Source organism: Primulina eburnea, chromosome 1 (genome assembly GCF_022965805.1).
Source record: "Primulina eburnea isolate SZY01 chromosome 1, ASM2296580v1, whole genome shotgun sequence".
In the NCBI taxonomy this organism is placed as follows: domain Eukaryota; kingdom Viridiplantae; phylum Streptophyta; class Magnoliopsida; order Lamiales; family Gesneriaceae; genus Primulina; species Primulina eburnea.
In genome coordinates, this window is record NC_133101.1 from 177107 (window position 1) to 196765 (window position 19659).

At 34.5% G+C, this 19659-nt stretch overlaps 2 protein-coding genes, 1 long non-coding RNA gene and 1 pseudogene across 3 annotated transcripts; 3 read left to right on the plus strand and 1 right to left on the minus strand.

The window, feature by feature from the left end:
• Positions 1–3301: 3301 nt before the first annotated feature.
• On the minus strand, positions 3302–5677 carry LOC140825274 (ribulose-phosphate 3-epimerase, cytoplasmic isoform). Its single transcript, XM_073186987.1, has 8 exons — positions 5564–5677; positions 5083–5087; positions 4935–4997; positions 4742–4848; positions 4363–4460; positions 4149–4241; positions 4023–4064; positions 3302–3740 (listed from the first exon to the last, which is right to left on the minus strand). Exons 1-8 carry the CDS (start codon positions 5675–5677, stop codon positions 3585–3587), a joined length of 678 nt encoding a protein of 225 aa, XP_073043088.1. The 3' UTR covers positions 3302–3584.
• On the plus strand, positions 4408–5795 carry LOC140825339 (uncharacterized). The gene is made up of 3 exons (XR_012116658.1): positions 4408–4634; positions 4691–4999; positions 5561–5795. It is a non-coding gene; the product is annotated as an uncharacterized lncRNA (long non-coding RNA).
• Positions 5796–7309: 1514 nt separating this feature from the next.
• LOC140825203 (uncharacterized protein At3g27210-like) lies at positions 7310–9895 on the plus strand. The gene is made up of 3 exons (XM_073186872.1): positions 7310–7649; positions 9026–9106; positions 9273–9895. The coding sequence occupies exons 1-3, from the start codon at positions 7490–7492 to the stop codon at positions 9731–9733; spliced, it is 702 nt and encodes a 233-aa protein (XP_073042973.1). The 5' UTR covers positions 7310–7489; the 3' UTR covers positions 9734–9895.
• A 531-nt stretch (positions 9896–10426) lies between these two features.
• On the plus strand, positions 10427–16957 carry LOC140825137 (histidine biosynthesis bifunctional protein hisIE, chloroplastic-like; annotated as a pseudogene).
• The last annotated feature ends 2702 nt before the right edge of the window (positions 16958–19659 follow it).

Consider the following 19659-nt stretch of genomic DNA (forward strand, 5'->3'; position numbering starts at 1 on the left):
CTCTTGAGTTCATTCCTGGGCGTGAAAGGGATGTGTTAAATGTCCCACATCGGTTGGATAATTAACCTCCAGGTACCCTTTATTCCATCCTACGGGAAGGCCAGGATAGGATTCTTGACCCTGATCTGCTCCAAATTCAACCCACTTGGTCATGCCGAAGTTTTCGATCTTTCTTCGTCCAGAAACATGTTCCAACTCTTGAGGTTTCTGTGGACATTGTTGGGCATCATTTTCTCGCACCCAAAGTACATCGAAAGTTTTAATTTTTTTTTTTTGACATTCGAAAATATCCTTGTGCGTCATATGTTAGTAGAAACATTCATAGGGCGTATAGATGCTATACCTGCATGTATATAACGCTTGATTCCAAAATGTTCCGATTTTTAAGTGGATATAGTCCTTTTTGTAATTCCCTATAACGGATCTTCGAATGGTTGATCGTCAAATTAGGTCCACGATCAGAAATCACGTTCCTCGCTTGGATTGCATTGGAAATCGTAAGTGATTTGTTCGTTGAGACTATGAACTCCGAATTTTGACGTCATTCCCAAAAAAAAAAAAAAAAATAAACAGGTATGGAAGATATAATTGTAAATCTTTTGTCATTTTTTTCTTAATGATTTAGAATATAACAAGTATTCAAATGTAAGAGAATGCATAAGTAGTTACGTCTCAGGATTTCGAATATCCCAAATTTTTCTTTGAGCCAATGCGACGGCAAAGGCGTGGAGACGGAAGACAATTGATGGCCGAAAATATTGTTTCAAGGACAAGGGATGACCGAAACTTGTTAAGGGAGGGAGAAAGGTTTTTGAGAATTTTGTGCTCTAGTATTGTGTGCAAAAACTTCGGTATGAATTATGACCCCTTACGGTATATTTATAGAGAACGACCCCTGATCTCATCAGGAGTCTCTCTCCCACAAGGATTCATAATCATTGTCCCACTAGGACTCTATGTTTTCATTATACTAAAATTCTCATATTATGAATATATAATATATTTATGAACTTTTGATTATGCATGACATATTAATACAATATATACACATACTGTATATCACAATATAAAATTTATACACACATGCCCTTTTATAAATGCATAGATATATTAATTAAATTAATAACCATTATTTAATTATGTAATTAACTTATTAGTTAATTATCTAGACTCCTAAACATTTTATGGGAATTTGTACATATTAATAATCACTATTACTAGTACCATCATTTAACAATAGATTCACAATTCACTAAATAAATGATTCTGGACTCATTATAACCCTGATCGACAATCCGAGAGCGTCGATGTATCAATGATACAAATCTTGTTCATATAATGAAAATTGAAAATTGTGAACTCATTCATTAAAACAGACAGTTTCATTCTCCTTTCTTAATCAGCAATTAAACTAACTTTCATTTCTTATATCCTATGAAACCAACTTATGAACTCTTTTATAAGCATCCTATTTGATCTCCATCAAACAATAGTCGCCAAAACTCCTTGAATTTTGACTTTCTCAACAGGAGAAAAAAAATCCGATACTTGTGTGACCATCAATGGTTCAGGGATACAGCTAGTCATCATACATCGTTTCTGATTGCACCCATCGGATCATGGTAAGAGCGTCTAGCAGCATCGCCCCATAATCTCCTAGGTATCACTCCTGCAAAAACCTTAAGTCGTGATTAGCGTACAGTACAGTCCTTTCAACATATATATCTCGATCGGATCTACAATCATTGGTTTATCGAGAATTGCATATGAATTTAATAATGATATGATTTATCTTTGAGCAATAGTGTCATGGTATGTGCAACTGATCATCTTTCCAAACTGCACATGTCTTATTCTGGCTAGAGATTCCTTACACTATTAACTCATCAGACCATATAAGATATCTCTACCCGTAGACAAACGACAAATTTTCAACTGCAAATGCATTTGCTCCTACGTATTTCGAAAATATATGGATGTCTAGCTAAGAAAACAATGTGAAGGCCAAAAAAGGGATGTCTAATATAAATTTATACAAGGCTGTCTACAAAATTACAAGGAATTTTGGGACATGATTCTCGATCTTAGCATTTAATGTTTTTTTATTAAATTTGAGATCTCTCATTTTTTATTTTTATTTTTTGAAAAGTAAACATTCATCAAATCGGTAAATCCCGAGTTTACAATACTAGAAAGCCAAGATGGAATATTTTCATCTTGCCAAAGTAAATTAGAAGAGCTACTGAATGCTCTATGAGCAAGAGAGTGTGCCACGGAATTGGCAGAACGGTGCATATGCTTGATCGACACAAAATGATTCACTAGGAACATAGAATTAACTTCAAGAGCCAATGCACCACAAGGACCAGTGTCCAAATCTGGGTTGAGAACTACACGAACCGCCTCTTTGGAGTCCGAATAAATACAAACAGAAAAAACACGTACTTGTAGACAAATATCTATACCACAACGAATAGCCAGAATTTCAGTTGCAAGGACACTACCAGGATTACAGATGATAAGAGCACGTGCACCTCTAGTTACTCCCCGTGCTGGATGTTTCAAGAATAATAATCAGCCATCTTGGGATCAATAGTTACCCAGAAATACTACAATTAAGCACAAGAAAGAGAGATCTCACTCCCATAATAAATTTAGTGTGGGAGCGAGATCTCTCTTTCTTGTGCTTAATTATAGTATTTCTGGGTAGCTATCGATCCCAAGATGGCTGATTATTATTCTTGAAACATCCATAACGGATTGAGAGCTTTGATTTTTTTAAAAGGTAATAGAGATTTGTTTGCTCCCAAAGTCCTATATTCGCTTTGTACATTAAACGTAGTACTTCATCCATAACAAAAATTGAACAAGCTTTTCTAATTTTCATCATTATGTCAAAAATTCATTACAACATAAACATTAAATTTTTAAGTTCGCCGTGGTGCATCCCATTCTGAAATTATAAACAATTCATGCACGATTACAAATGTATACTAAACCTAGCACACATAAATTTGTAGGATTCATAAAATAATACCATAATGCATACCATTCCAAGGTGCGGCTCCGATGCCAAAAAAAACTGCACTTTATCTATGGAAAGTTTTTGAGTTAGCACTGAAATCAACACTTTTCTTGGGTGTCGGGGGCTGCACACGTGACAGCACGTGAAGACTACACACAAATACACATAAAATGAATTTATAATTCAAATGGTGTCTAGGAACTGTGGTATCTTGAAATTTGGTAATAACAATTCTTCAAAACCCTTTCCACTCAAAAATTTTATGGTGAAATAAAGTAGAGGATATAAGGCATGATTAATAATCACCTGCCGTCGGAGAGTACAATTTTTTCCACAAATACCATGTAGGAGAGCTACACATTTCTTCGTCACCGTGTTTATCCAGTATTATTCAATTTACCACTAAATTCTCTTACCAACAACCTCATGCATCTATGAATACAACAGTAGTTAACAAAGGGTCCGCAACTAAGTCTGTGCAACAATTTTTTTATTCATTCTCTGTTGCTGAATTTCCATGTGACGAATAAAGTACGCAACATTGTGCAATAACAAGGAATCAATCACTCTGCAGTTCCTGCTCCACACTCTTGCGCAACAGAGCTATAACCTGAGCAGGGTCTGGAGCTCCAAAAACTGAACTTCCCGCCACAATGCAGTTAGCTCCTGCTGAAGCTGCCGTATCAATTGTTGAAGGGCCTAAACCACCATCCACCTGCAAACTCACAAATTTTTCTCAGCTGCAAAATCAAAAGTATAACAAGAAAGCCCCGTTGATAATAACATTGGTCTCTTGAACAAGTTCAATGATACATGACATATCAAGTTCCAGGACTCCAAAAGTTATCAAGAGCCAAACTTGGTAAATATTTTTCCACAGACCATAGCTTGGGAGTGAGATTGCACTTCGCAGCTAATGAATAATGCTGAGATCACCACCTTAAAACCTATGATATGAACAGAAATTAAAATTGGTACAAAACCTACCGAAACTCACCTCTATATCAAGTGATGGATACTTCTTCCGCAAAGCACGAACCTAAAGATTCACTTGAAAATATGCATCACACAAACTAAACTTGAGTAATTCACAAATGAATATTGAGGAGAATTATTCATGCACCTTATCCATCATTTCCGGCATAAATTTCTGCCCACCAAATCCAGGTTCCACAGTCATAACTAGAACCAACTCCACAGGATTTTCGTCTTCAAGCTAGCAAGTATGAGAAAGGAATAATTTTCTTTTAACAGTATTTGATACAGAAATAATTCTTCAGTCTCATGCTGTCCATTTACGTCTAGGTATAGCCTTAGGAAATCAGAAGGGATCTTACAAGTGGATACACTTCTTCAATAGAAGTTCCAGGCTTCAAGGAAACACCAGGTCTCATTCCCTTTGACTTGATCTTTTGTACAAGTTCTCGCCAATTACCTGGCAAAGATACCTAATTATCATTTTTATTATCATCCTTTGCACGTGATCAATCTACAATGACAGCACATCTTAAAGTCACTGAACATAATGTATGACTGCAATTTGAGTCAATTGGTTTTCCACTCATAGTCTACAGCAAAATTTTAACATAACCAAAAGATATTAACTTGAGTCAATTGGTTTTCCACTCATAGTCTGCGGCAAAATTTTAACTTAACCAAAAGCAGCTCAATTCATTACAGTGATAAACGAGATATGTCCAAAAGATACTACTACACCTTTGGAGACCTCCACGTGAAAAGTGAAACCAGAAGCACCAGCTTTTCCCAATGGTTCAACATAATCTAGAGGATTGGTGACCATTAGGTGGCAATCTAAATATGCGCTGCAAAAGAGATGCTCATGATTGACATTTAGACAAGGAACACCACAAAGGTATGCCATTTGTATCAGTAAGAACGGAAAGTTTACTCTGTATGCCTCCTCAGGCTTTCAATGACTGGAGAACCAATTGTTAGGTTCGGAACAAAGTGACTGTTGAATAAAGAATAAACATAAGTCATAGAATTCACCAGTTATGAGTGTACATATGTGATCGTTGACAGAGAAACCAACCTACCCATCCTGCAAAACAACCATCCAAAATATTTATATCAGAAATCATGATAATGTAATCAAGCAATTTGTTCCAATAAGCTGCAGGAAGCAACAAACAAAGTTCCAAGTTTGAAGACGGATGTCATTAAGAGTCATAAGAAGCTGAAGAAAGCCATAACGTAAGCGGAAAAAAATATACTGAAGCATGATAGCTATCAAGTACCAAATTTCATGTTTATACAGCAGATAACTTTACTATTCCCCTGCATATCATTGTTGATTGTCCTTTGACATACAGTCCACAATAATGTACACTCACCCAGTTACATCAATGAAAGTGCCTCAAAGATTAAAAAAAAAACAAAAGAAACACGATACATTCGGCATAACTAGACTGAGTTAAGAGTTGGCGAAATATTAATCACCATCCAATGTATAAAGTTCAAATCCATTGAACTTTGTGCGACAGAATTCTGAATATATTTGCAAGGAAGGGAAAGTACCATTATATCCATGTGAAGCCAATCCGCGCCGCATCGGACCATCCGCTCCGCCTCCGATGCCAAATTTGCAAAGTCCGATGACAGCATGGACGGCGCAATTTTCGGCTTCAACATCGCTGAATTAAATGCAGCTCAGGCAAATCTACAGAAAATAGTACCGTTCTCAGCTAATCGATCGAAACAAATCCTCGCTCTATACCACCAAGAATTCCAAGAACAAAATGAATTGCTTGAAATCCTATTGTATTTGGGCGAAAATTTCATTCACCTCACTCTCTCTCTAAGAATTTTCAAACCACTCTGTCTAAATTCCAAAGTTGCGGATTTGATTTGTTTGGTCTGCTGTGTGCAATCTGGACTATCGGGAAAATGCTACGAAATAAGTGGGCTTGTGGGCGCCAAGGCGTAAAAACTAGAGGCCCGACAAAATTTTCGACAAATTTAATGCTAAGCTAAAATTCATATGAATATATATCTACATTCCTATTATATAAAAAAATCTTTCATTTAGTGGACATTGTTTTTGTTTCTAAAATTGTCCATATACAAATATTTTTTTCTCAATATTGTCATTCAAATTATTTTCAATATTATATTACTCCTTCAAATTACATTACAATTATAATTTTATACGCACCTTGTGTGCATAATTTACTAGTATATATTAAAATTTTGCAAGCCCAATAAAATTAAGGAATAAAGATGTCTTCTTTAATTTTGAATTTCATGTTCAACAGTTCGCTAAAATTTTATAACCAATTTTTGCAATTTGTGTGTTAGTTTGTAGACGGTAATATGTTCGAAATAATATAGGTAAACCTCATGTTGTTTACAAATCGATTTCTCGTTATTTCCTTTGTTAAACATTCTTTTTTTAGAACATAAGTTTGGTCAAATAGTTGGTAATTAAATCCATATGTGGCTCGTGATTGTTCTATGCACAATATGTAGCATGATGATACAATTGTTCATGGAGTGTCTACAGTGAGTTTTTGCTGGAGCACCATATCATCTAAGCTCATGTACATAATCCGGTTGATAATAAACAAAGAAATAAAGTAGAATATAGGAGTTTAGTACCAACGTAGACTATCAGAAAATGTTAGTTGCCTAAAGATCAATTTTTTGAAGGGAAAAAAAATTTCATGTTAAAAATAACTCAAACAGTGGAGGTCATAATTATAATAAGAAGAATGCATCATGCAATATGAGAAAATACTTGTCTGATGGGGGATCACCAGCCAAAAGGTCAAGGAACTAGCCATACCCTCGATCGAGGATCATGGGCTATGAGGTCCCATCATTATGATATGGGATCATGGACTATAAATTCGAATGATGAATTAGTTCTCAAGATCGTCTTATACAGATTTGAGGGATCAATAATATAGTGGAATATTGTTGGATTTTAAGCCAACGTTGGAGGACCATGTTTCCCAAGATCAATTAACCAGCAATGCCCCAAATGATTTGGATTATTATTGGTTTCAAAATGGAATTTTTTTTTTTTGGGTTATTAAATTTTCATTATATATTTAGAATATTGTAAAGGCACCATTAATTACGATTATTATTATTATGTAATGATAATTCTATCCATTTTTGTTTCTTCAGCCGGTTGTCGGCATTCACGAGAGGACAAATATGGACCCCAAATGACAATTGTATTTTTATTCAGAATCTAGAAGAGTACAAGGATAACACCACGCAGGCGAATGCTATTGTCGCTATTGATGAAATAAACTGCTCAGTGAGTTTATCATGATAATCAATTATTATTGTTGATTGGCTGCGAATGAGTTTTCACGTACACTTCTGCTCTCTCTCTCTCTCTCTCTCTCTCTGAATGTGGAGCAGCTCAAACAAACTACTTCTAACCCAAAACAAATATGGCAACCTTATCTATGATTTCGTAGGGTTGTGCTGATGGGTTCGTGTGTTTCGGTGCACAGGGAGCCGGAATCTGCCATGAGACTCCGCCTCTCATTCGGCTCCAAGAATGACAAGGTATTCATCCCCGATACGGTCAACGCCGGCGATCGCGCCGTCGCTGTGGTGCCAAGCAACTCTCAGTGGTCGCGCTCCGGTATTGTGATCATTTTCATGATTTCCTTTTCGTCTTTTAATTTCATCATAGGCGTTTTTGTAGTTATATGCATACAGCTTGCTGTGATGGCCTACCTTGTCTCCAGTTTGTTCTTTTCCACGACTCCCGATTCGCCATTAAATTTCTTTTCTAAACAATATATCTATATACTGTACTGTACTGTACTGTACTACCAAGATTTGATTTTGATTTCTTGTCCACTGCGTTTATGATGTACGTCTTGTGAAATTTTTATGATTATTATATCTTATCTTATTAAAAGAATGAGAATTCCGAAATGCTTTGACCGTTGTAGAATGGACTAGTATAATCAGTGAAAGTTGTAGTTTTGAAAATCACAGCTTCGATTTGTATGTCCTGGTTGGTTTTTGTTTGTTTTTTGTGTGAAGATTTGGTATCAACTTGTTGGTGAGTGAACTATCGAGGTCATTCGAATTCTATTTCATCATGTGGCTTAGGCTGAGATTCATGATAATGTGAACAATAAGTGTTGGAATCCGACAAATCCCCCACCTTACTTTGTCTAAATTTGAAATATATTGTGGCTTACAAGTTGCAGCACTGAGTTTTATAAGATGACCTTTAAATCTTGCGTTAAATTTTGCACATGATGCTTGGAAGGTCTGTATCTTCTGTTCTTGTTATGGCTTATATTTTTTCATTTACAAATAAGTTCTTGAATCCATTATCTGTGATTTGTGTTTTACTTTTAAGCATTTCCTGTCATTTACCAAACTAAAGGCTGAGTGACCCCTAACAAGAGACTCCCTAAACCTAACACTTGTCATTTTACGGACAAGGCCATTGTTGTTGATGTTAAAGGCTCTGCACAGTATGTCTCCCACCCAATGGGGCCTTTCAACAAATATTTTATTGGAATTGATGAATGCGGTTATATTTCTTTGGCGAAGTTACTTGTTTCTTTTAATTTCTGACAATTGCCACACTATGAGAAGAAGGGGCAGAATATTGTGGTAGCAGACAATAGTGAGCTAGTTGTTGTTTTTCTTCTGACATGTTTTGAACATTTCTCATTGATATTATTGGTATATTGATGGAAAAAGACTATGTTGTTAAACATTGCTTCCATGTGATTCCCAGGGCACTCTGTGACCTGTGTGTTCTTGTACGTTTGATGAAAAGTTCATAAAGTTATTTGAAAAGGTTGCGAGTTTGTTTTCTTATGTTGTGGACAATGAAGCCATCTGGATGCCAATTTTACGCAGTTTGAGTTCTGGCTTAAAGAAGGCCTACATTTAGAACTCACCGACTTCTGGTTTCCGCTGCATTCTGATGTATAACTTTTAACGAATTGATTTATGATATGATGTGGGATGGTTCTGATTTTTATGCAGGTAGTAAAGAGGAAGCCTTCTTTGACTCTCAACCTTGGTTAGATTCAGATGGTGAAGATGACTTTCTCAGTGTTAATGGTGGTAAGAAAAAAAAACCAACAGCATTGTATTTTGCGAACAAAATTTGACCTTCAGCTTCCAGCCTTCCACCGTCATCCCCATGGCCCCAACTAGAATTCTGTCTTCGCGGCAAAATCAATTACTTTTCATGAAACTAACCCTGCATAATGGTACCTTTTCTTTGCAGATTTCACCCCTTCTCGGGGGAATACTCCAGTTCACCCCAGCTTCTCAGTTGGTAACCCAAGAGTAAATGATTCACTCGTTGTGGAAGGAACTTTTGATTCCATACATACACCATCTAGTCCGGATAAGAAAAACAGACTTTCTGATCTGTTTAAAAAGAGTTTACATGCTGACCGGTACGTTGATCAAGAAAATACGGCAGGGGGCGAAAATGCTGTTCCTGCAAATGTCGAGACTAGGGTGGCTAATGTAGGTCTCCAATATCCAAAATCTACAAATGGGGCCCCTCATCTCTCTGGAGCTAACTCTAGGGGCAGTAGTGAAAGAACTCCCAATGGATTGTTCGAAGCAGACGACAACTCAGTGAAGTCCGCACAATGTTGCCTTCCAAGGTTGCTTTCAAGTCGTAGCTTCAACGAAAGGAGAAAGAGGATGAGCCCTGGCCGGAATCTTGGCTCATAGATATTGGCTTCTATCTAAAATTTGTCACCGACAGATTCCCTTCACTTTTGAGAATGTGTCTAAATGTAAAAAATGAGAAATATGTTTAAGAATGCTAGAACCTCTCAAAACTAAAGTCTTGTGTGACCTTGGAATCAATACAAGTACAAGAGAACCTTGTCATAGTTCACTAATATTTCTCGTGTCTGCCTTTTTTGTTAGGCTGGCCAAAGGACATCAAGTGCGTGTGCACATTCTTTGTTGTCGCATCATCCGGGACAGTTTACATTAATTCGAGTCTGCACATTCTTTGTGGTACGGGAATAGATCTCTTGATGTAACATAGAGTGAACCAACGGTTTGTTTTGATCGATTGGCCAATAAGCAATGCAGAAGGGTAATGCCATCTTGTTGGGATACTTTTGAGTTCCAATAAATATCACGATAATTAATCGTATGAAATATATTTAGTTAGTGCGTCAGTCACCTATGACTAACAAAATTTTTGTTGGAAGTTGATTTCAAAATAGATTTATATAATAAAATTTCATGATTGATGCTTGAAATAAAAATATTCAATCAGACAGCAGCAAACACTTTGTTGATCTCTAAAACTTTTTCTTTTAAAAATTTCCAAAATGAAAATTGAAAAATCATTTTTCAGAAAAGCTGCACACTCCCTATAAAGAAATTTCAAGTAAATTAAAGAAGAAATTCAAAATGGAAATTGGGCCTTTGCTTTATTTGAGGCCCACCCAATTTGAGCAGAAACCCAAATACTCGCAGGCTCAAATGTGTCCTGATCGTTGAAGAAAAGAAGTAGATGAAAAGCTAAAGCGGCTCGGCTCCAATGGCTGCTATTCGGCGCAGATGAGGCTTTGGAGAAGGGAGACTGATCGGAGTCCTCGACTCTCGTAAGAATTACCCCGTAGACGAGGCCTTCAGTCTCCGTAAAGCCGCTTCTAAACTTGGATTGGCTTGGCGATCCCTGATTCTAATCGGTACAAAATATGCTTGCCAAATTGACATAATGTTAGAAACTACAAGTTTGTTTGAGGATCTTTTGAGTCCTATCTGTTATTGTGGATGTAAATTTGATTTGAAATTGCGTGTTGAAGTGATCTTGGATATCTATTGAGCTGTAAATGGAGATATATTTTGATTGTTCGATTTCTTTTGCAGTTGCTTTAATCTATTTTCTGCTTTTGCATCTTACAATGTTTTGAACTTTGGAATTTGGGGAAGAAACAACTATGAAAAAGTTTGGTTCTGAAGGAAAACACCAAGTAAATGCTTGGAAATATTTTGTAGTTTGTACTTTTTCACTTGCTAAAATTCGATGCAATTTAGCCTATGAAGTAATAGTTATCATCCAACAGAAAATGAATATACAAATTTTTTGTTTATCATATGGAGCAATATTTGCACAAACTCGATTGTTGTTTTTTGTCGCCCTTCGTTGTCCTTTCTGGCAATATTAATTTGTGCAACGTTAATTCATTATTACGGGCATCAGACATTCTTTCGTAGTCGTACCTAGCTGGTTTTGATTTATAAATTTTTGTTCCTTGCTGGTAAATTATGTTGATATGCATCTTTTATGCATCAGTCAAGCATTTGAACAGGCAGGAAAGAGTCCAGACTACATACTCATTAAGGATCGACTTTAAGCCCTTACCTCTTTGCTTTGGTTATGCATGAGCTGACGTGACATATTCAGAATTAGGTACCTTCATGTGTGTTATTTGCAGATGATATTGTCTTTATAGAAGAAACTAAGGAATGTGTAAATAAAAATTAGATAGATGACATTAAACATTTGAGGGTAAATGTTTTAGAATTAGCCGCGAAAAAACGGAATATTTAGTTTGTAACTTTGGTTTTGAATCTATACAAATGAGTAGCTCAATTGAGATTGACGGTCGAGAAGTCCCAAAGTGTTAAGCTTTTTGCTATTTCTATTATCCAAAAGATCGGACATTCGAGATGATATAGACCCTATGATTAAAGTCGGGCAGATGAAATGGAGGATGACATTAGGAGTCTTGTGCGTTAGAAGGATGCTTGCGAAATTTAAAGAAAAGCTATGTTTTATGGCTCGGCGTGTTGAGCCGCTAGAGAACTACATATGCATAAGATGACAGTAGCAATAATGCGTATGTTAATATGGATGTGTGGCAAAACGCGGGAGGATAAAATTATGAATGAATTGATTATGAGCTGTTTGGGTATAGCTCCATGGAGGTAAAGATTAGGGTTATAACGTCTAACATGGTTTGATCGTGTGAAGATGAGATAAAAAACGACCCCAATCTTACATATCTTACATTAGCAGGTTAATGAAATGTGTAGAAGGAGGGTTAGCCTTGTGGGTAGATGAAATTGAGGATGACATTAGTAGCCTTGTGCGTTAGAAGGATGCATGTGAGATTGAAAGGAAAGCTGTGTTTTATGGCTCGGATTGTTGAGCCGCTAGAGAACTACATATGCATAAGATGACGGTAGCAATAATGCGTATGTTAAGATGGATGTGTGGCAAAACGCACGAGGATAAAATTATGAATGAAATGATTATGAGCTATTTGGGTACAGCTCCGTAGAGAATAAGATTAGGATTATAACATCTAACATGGTTTGATCATGTGAAGAGGAGACAAAAAACGACCCTAATCTAACATATCTTTTATTGGCAGGTTAATGAAATGTGTAGAAGGAGGGTTAGCCTTTGAAAACTTGGTTAAAGGTGGTTAAGGAGGATGTCTTTGATCTTGGTTTAATAGATGACACGCTAGAAAGTCGCTTAGTTTGGAAAACTAATATCCATGTAGCCAACCTGCAACTAACGGGAATGCGCCATGATGATGATATATTTCTTCCTCTTCTCCTTATCTTACTATTGTTGGTGTTCCCCAAGAACCAAAACCAAAAACTTAGCACAAATTAAATTTTTCGTTACATTAATTTTTTTTTAATTAATAGAAATTGACCGTACGTAGAAACATGTATGAGTAGAAGTATAACTTGTAATGTCTATCGAGGATGGTACAAAGGACTTGTCCTAATGTGACCGTAACTGTAAGCTTTGCTGCTACACACGATCTACCAAAATCAAGTTCATCGACCGAAATAATCTACCGCAAACAGATGTCATCAGAAAATATTTGAGATATACAAACTAGATATTTGATATCATCTAAAATAAACAAAGTCAAACAGATGTATAGTATGTGTAAAGCATGAAGAGCGAGGTGGATGGATCGATTGCCAAAATTTTATTAGAAAATATTCCTCCTTTCCAAAAAGTGGCGTGCAGGATAATGGAGAAAGAATAAAAAAAATTGATTTTAATTTTGAGTTTTAGTTGATTTAATTAAGGTTTTATGAGTATAAGCAGTTTATGCTTTTAACTTGATTTAGAATTATTTCCTAAATAGGTAACTGGATATACTCCAATAAAATATTTCATACCAATCATAGTCCAGAAAAGTAAATCGAAAATATTTCATGACTAGTGCAATGTGCTCATTATTACGTTGTCCATATAATCAATTCTATTTTCGAGACCCCTAAAAAATTGAAGCTTTCCAAAAGTGGAAATTGTATTGTGACCCTTAATATTTTAGATGTATACTAGACATGGGATACCAACTTTTTCTTAATTTAGAGTCGAACTCATTTGTTATTTTGTGAGTACTGCCCACATGCCCATGTCGATCAATTAAACTCATTTAATTATCGATAACATAGGCAACAAATGTAATTTTCCAGACAGGGTAGTTTTTCCTGCCAATCTTTTTTCCTTTGTGTAAACGAGTATGTGAATAAAACATCTTTCAATTTCCGTTGTGTGAAAATGAGTATGTGAACAGAACAACTTTTAAAGATGGAGATTGAGTTAGCGTTCCATTACGCCCCCTCTCTGTAGAGTTCAAGATCGAAAGCTTTGCATGAACGTTGAAAGAAGATCAATGATGACCCTATCCTAAAGGAGAACGCTGAACAGAACCTGCTAAAGCAACTCCTATAAGAGGATTGAGAATAACTCTGTTGAGAGACCTTTGCTTATTCTTGAATAACTGTGAAAAAATGGACATCACATTGGTTAACACGGATTATCAATTGTTACGAACAAAGATGATGAATCACATAAAGAAGTGCCTTGAAAAGCAAAAATTAAAGAAAACTGACTAACTAATTTAGCCAACTCCTCAAGGATCTAACTAAAAATTAACTTCTTATATTTAATAACAATCAATAATGAAATGGTTAACTATATCAATCAAATAATAAAATCCATTAATAAAAAAACAGTTAACACTAATCACACACACATGATTATCAACAACAGAGTGGTTCATATATCACTCAAAACACTTATCACACACATGATTTCATACATCAAAACAGATCTGAAATCAGATCGAATGTGCAGATCTGAAATTATTAGGGAGTTCAACATTATTGGAAAAAAAAGTTGTACAATTCTATCACCTATCTCCTTTTTTGTCAGCTTCCATCTCCTTTGTCTGTCCTGTCTCCATTTTGCATCATTTCCATCACTTTCTGTTGAAATAATTGTGTTCCTTTTATCTCCTGACGTTTGATATTGATCATTTCCTGCTCGAATTGTTCATTAGATGCCATCTCTTCTTTTTTCAGCTTCAACAGTTGGTCTAACTTCTTCTCGGCGTTACTCTCAGTGTTCGACTCGATCTTGACTCGACATACGAGACGATGGGTGCTTAAAAGTGGTGAGGCTGTGACTTCCATCGTCTCGTATGTCGAGTCGAAGACTGACAATAATGTGCTTCATGAAGTTGAAAGTGAACATAGTTCCTATTTTAATTCAAGTGAAACACGGTTGGGCCCATCCACACTATTATGGTAAGTTCCATATTCGTTGGTTAGGACATAGCTAAACCCTGTATGGTGCCTAATCTTCTGTAGGATTGTTGAAAGAAAAAAAAGAAATTTTAAAAGAAAAGAAGTGAGGAAGGCAAATTATCTTCTTTTTCAGTGTAAAGGTAAGGTTTTTGTTCCAGATATTTCTTGTTTTAGAGAGCTTAGATCCCAATGACACCTTTTCTGCGATCCGAGTTTTCAATTTCTTTTTTTTTTTGTTTTATTTATCTTATTTGAAATTTGGAAAAAACGAATTTTTTGGGAAATTAATATTGAATCAATGGCAGGCCTTTTTTGCTCGATTTCTAAACTCATTCATCTTTTTATGCATCTCATTCACAACAAATTTTTATTGTTCTTTATTTCAGGGCTTTTCAAAATAAATGGCACTTCCATACACTAATTGTTTTCAACTTCCGAGAATTCCTATGAAATGTCATCTTTCTGTTTCTCCTATGGGAACACAAAGCCTGGCCCCTGGATGTATGCTTGCCTTAAAACTTAGGATCCAGCCTTTCACGGAGAAGCCAAGGTGAAGTGATGACGACATTTGGATTAGATTGTTATCTGTGAATTTACATTGAGCTTATGCTTGTGATTTTTTAGCTTGATCTTGACTTGAGGTAGTTTTTGTGCTTGAATTTAACTTAATAAAGATGAACAATTGAGCATATCTTCAGAGCTTGCTTACTTTGATTAAATAGATAGTCATTTTACAAGCATTATATGCGGTTTGGACTTTGGACACGAACCAGAAGTAGTTTTAATTATCTTAAAGCTAGTGATCACTTGACTTATTCCGAGTTTTAGCAGTTGTTAACAATTTCCACATGATCATCAATTTTCTGGTTAATAATCTTACAATCACTTCCATCACTAGTAAGAAGATCTAATATGCCTGTGGGACAGGTATTGTTCAATTGTTCCAGTATGGTATTTTGCCAAGTCTTGTAAAGATTAATAGTATAACGCAATATCTAAGGCTTATTTATTGTTGTTTGTTTCATTTTGTTATAACTAGTCCTGTATAGGTTAGTCCGTTGCTGGATGGAATCAAATGGGATGACAGGTTTGATGGTGGCAATAGCTCAAAATGTTGATACCGGAGCTGTATTAATGCAAGGGTTTGCTGACAGGGAGGCACTTTTAGCAACCATTTCCTCCAGAAAGGCTTTTATAGCAGGTCAAGATAAACTTTGTGGACAAAGGGAGAAACCTCAATGAATTTCATCAACGTCTGTGATATCTTTCTTGACTGTGATCGTGATTCTGTAAGTTCGCCTTGTTTTCCAGGTAATTGAATCTTTGTAGGTGATTAGGAGTGTGCCTGTTATTGTCTGAATGAGAGTTTGATTCATTTACCAGATCATTTTTCTTGGCAAACCTGATGGGCCAACTTTGCCACACTGGATCCGAGACTTTCTATTATACATTGGTTGATGAAGTCCTAAATGATCCACGGGTAACAGTCGAGCTTCATGATGAGTTTCTTATTTATTCAAACTAGAATTAGTTTAGTTTTTTTTATCTTTTTGGATAACTGTGAGGATTTCGATAGTACATTATCATATGTTTCTCTTTTGGCAGGTTGATTGTAATAAACTCTCATTAACGACTTCGTACTCTTTAGAATCAATTATATGCAAACGAAACTTCAAGTTTTGAGAGCAAACCATCCTGGACTAAGCGCTTACTCCTTGATAACAAGTTACTATTCTAAAAAATCAGGTGGGATTTTCTAAATTTTGCAGATGTTTATTTACAAAAAATTTCAAGTTCTAATTACAGCTGTATTGTCTACTTGTACTTGTTGCATTTACAAGAGAGTGGTATACAAGTTTCCTGAATGAAGTGAGTGGTCTGTAAGCTGGTTAAAAGATTTCGTTAAAGACTGGTTCAATGCTTTTGTTACAGAGAGGAGGCAGATGAGTTATGTCGGACACTGGTGGAAAACGAGAATCCATCAAGGACAGCTTCTGAGATGGCAGACTTTCTGTATCATTCAATGGTTTTACTGGCTCAGAAAGGAGTAAAAGTTGAAGAGGCTCTACAATTTGCACAATCAGGCATTGAAGAGAAAACCAGTCGCAACTCATAGAGTCATAGTACTGAATGATAGTTGAGAATTTGCCACTTCTGATTAACTCAAGATGCTGAACATCGAACGAAGAAATACATTGCTGTTGTTTCTTGGTTGAAGATGGCTGAGTCGAAGTGAAGGTAATTTGAGGGTGGCATGCTGTGAATTTGGTGCCAAGTGTAACTTCGTAAGTTGTGTCCTTATGAATGAATTACCATATCAATGTAGTGGATATTATATCTAAGGATATCAATTGCCGATAACCGCAAGCATCATAGCTGAGTAATATTATCTTAAATACAAAAAAAAAAAATGTCTCGATCGAGTATTTTAATGGAAATTTTAATTTGTTACATGCATGATGGATGCATCCAGATTTTGATCGAGAGCAGTAAACAAAATAATTTTTTTCCGAATTATATGCATATGATATTACAAAAGTTGTTTCTCTCTATAGTTGGAAATGTATTTATTTATCAGTCATTTAAATAAATTGCAAAACACAAGATGAATTATTCATGTTGGTGGTGTAGATGAACATGTGATAAATGATAATGAGTTTGATTTTTTTTTTTTTTTAATCAACATTTTCTTATTTGAGTCTGTTATAAAAGAATGAGGTTTACTCGATTTATATAGTTTGCATGCTACAGTGTTAAAAAACTCGTAGATTTACCTATTGCCCACCCCAAAAATAGCTGATGCAAGTTCTCTCTCACAAACAAAAAAAAAATTAATTGGTAATACAAGATAATTCCAATAACTATATTAAACCATCACACTTTATGATTTCCACGAAAGATAAAGCACCAAACTAAATTAACAACCCGATAAGTAAAGCATTAACTTTCTTCCTCTCCAATTGGAATTAGTGCTACAAAACGTAATCCAATCAGCTTTCGAATTAGTGGAATGCCCCTCAGCTTGTCTAACATTAATGGTATATATAATAGTAATTATTGAGCCTTTTTCATTACTATAATCTTTCCAAATCTGTGGGTTTAAAGCTGCCAAATTTGGCCCAATCCCAGGTTCCTTTTATTAATGTAAACGAGTCAATTTTCGTAAAAAATCTTCTATTTAAATCACATAAAGAAAAATATTATTTTTTATTACATATATAGACAATATTGACCACATTCTTAAATGAGTTTTGAAAGAAAAAAAAAAAACCTTCACAAATTTGAAATCAAACGTTTACTCACGTGTTTTTTTAAAAAAAGATATATAGATATAAATTTTTATTTATAAACTCAATTAATTAGTTAGTTTTAAAATACAAAAAGGAGAGAAAAAGTTCCACCAACTAATCAATGGACAGACAACACATAAAATTTGGAATAAACAATTTGTTGAATGCTGTGATGCAACAAATGACACGTCCAATTACATTCCACTATATAGGTTTGGTGCCTAAACAATTTCTCTTTACTTGGTCCACATATTACATTATGTTGAAAATAAAATATTGAGTGTTGGAAATAAGAGTTATAAATATTAAAAATTAGTGTTTTATAATGTATGTAATGATGTATTTATTTTTTGATTATTTTCAAAGCAATTCTATAAATAGATCTCTCAATTTGTGAAGTAAAACACAATTAAGTAGACAAAATTTTATAAAGTGTGTAGTTTAATATATTTTGTGAGTTTGAGATTTTTACTTTTTATCGTAAATTTTTACTTTTAACATGTTATCAGCATGAAACTCAAAGCTTCGGTTATTCATATTTTTCCAAGCTTCAAAACACAAGAAAAAGATAAAAATATTCAAAATTAAAAATATTTATTTTACTGTTTATTTATTTTTATTGTGTATATATATAATATCATGTTATTATATAAAAAGAGCATATGACACCTCATTATAATAACGTGGTATGATTATATTATTACACAGCTTATATATATGGCAGAAACTTGTGTGAGACGGTCTCACGGCTCGTATTTGTGAGACAGATATCTTATTTGGATCATCCATAAAAAAATATTATTTTTTATGCTAAGAGTATTACTTTTTATTGTGAATATTAGTAGAGTTGGCCCGTCTCACAAATTAAGATCCGTGAGACGGTCTCACATGAGACTCACTTTATATATATTTATTATATATATATATTTGAATAATACCATGTTATTATATAAAAGGAGTCTGTTACACCTGATTATAATAACGTGATGTGATTATTTCACTGTTTATATATTTTTATTTTGTTATATAATAATTATATATATTTGTATAATGTCAAAATATTAAATAAAAAGAATCACTGACAACTGATTATAATATTGTGATGTGATATATATAATTATTTAAACATGATTAGCATTATACACATCATATTATTACCATAAAATTTACATATACATACATTTAATTTTTTAAGATTTTGTAACGGTCATAAACGGCTAGTTTTTAATATATAAATATGACTTTACAAATACATTCAATCACTCCAAACTTACTTTTCTTCTCTAAAAATTTTCTTCATCTAAATTTTCGAAGAAGAAGAAGATGGCTCTTTCAAGATTATTTTGTATAATTATTTTGGTTATTATATTCACTAATCTTGTATTTATCGGAGAATATACGCCTCGTGTTTTTTCTTTATTTTTAATAATGATTGTACTTATAATTTATCCGTCATTTTTTATTGTCATATTAATAGATTTAGAACATAACTAATAAAATGCATTGTTATTTTTCTAGTATCATCATGTCAAATTTGGAAAAAGCTCGAATTTGTTGCGCTCGACATTACGGGAAAAAATGATATGCCATGGACTCTTGATGTAGAAATGCATCTTGAGTCATTGGGTCTATGTGAGACCATTAAATAAAATTATATCTCATCATCACAAGAAAAAACAAAAGGTATAATATTTTTGCGTCGAAATCTTGATGAATGATTAAAATACGAATATTTCATTGAAAAAGATCTCATGGCTTTATGGAAAATTTTAA

Coding starts and splice junctions, on each gene's coding strand:
- LOC140825274 (XM_073186987.1), bottom strand. CDS start 5,677: ATGTTGAAGCCGAAAATTGCGCCGTCCATGCTGTCATCGGACTTTGCA. Junction 4,461..4,741: donor TCACGTGGAGGTCTCCAAAG/GTGTAGTAGTAT, acceptor TATCTTTGCCAG/GTAATTGGCGAGAACTTGTA. Junction 4,065..4,148: donor TGCCGGAAATGATGGATAAG/GTGCATGAATAA, acceptor GTGAATCTTTAG/GTTCGTGCTTTGCGGAAGAA.
- LOC140825203 (XM_073186872.1), top strand. CDS start 7,490: ATGGGTTCGTGTGTTTCGGTGCACAGGGAGCCGGAATCTGCCATGAGA. Junction 7,650..9,025: donor CTCTCAGTGGTCGCGCTCCG/GTATTGTGATCA, acceptor ATTTTTATGCAG/GTAGTAAAGAGGAAGCCTTC. Junction 9,107..9,272: donor CTTTCTCAGTGTTAATGGTG/GTAAGAAAAAAA, acceptor TTTTCTTTGCAG/ATTTCACCCCTTCTCGGGGG.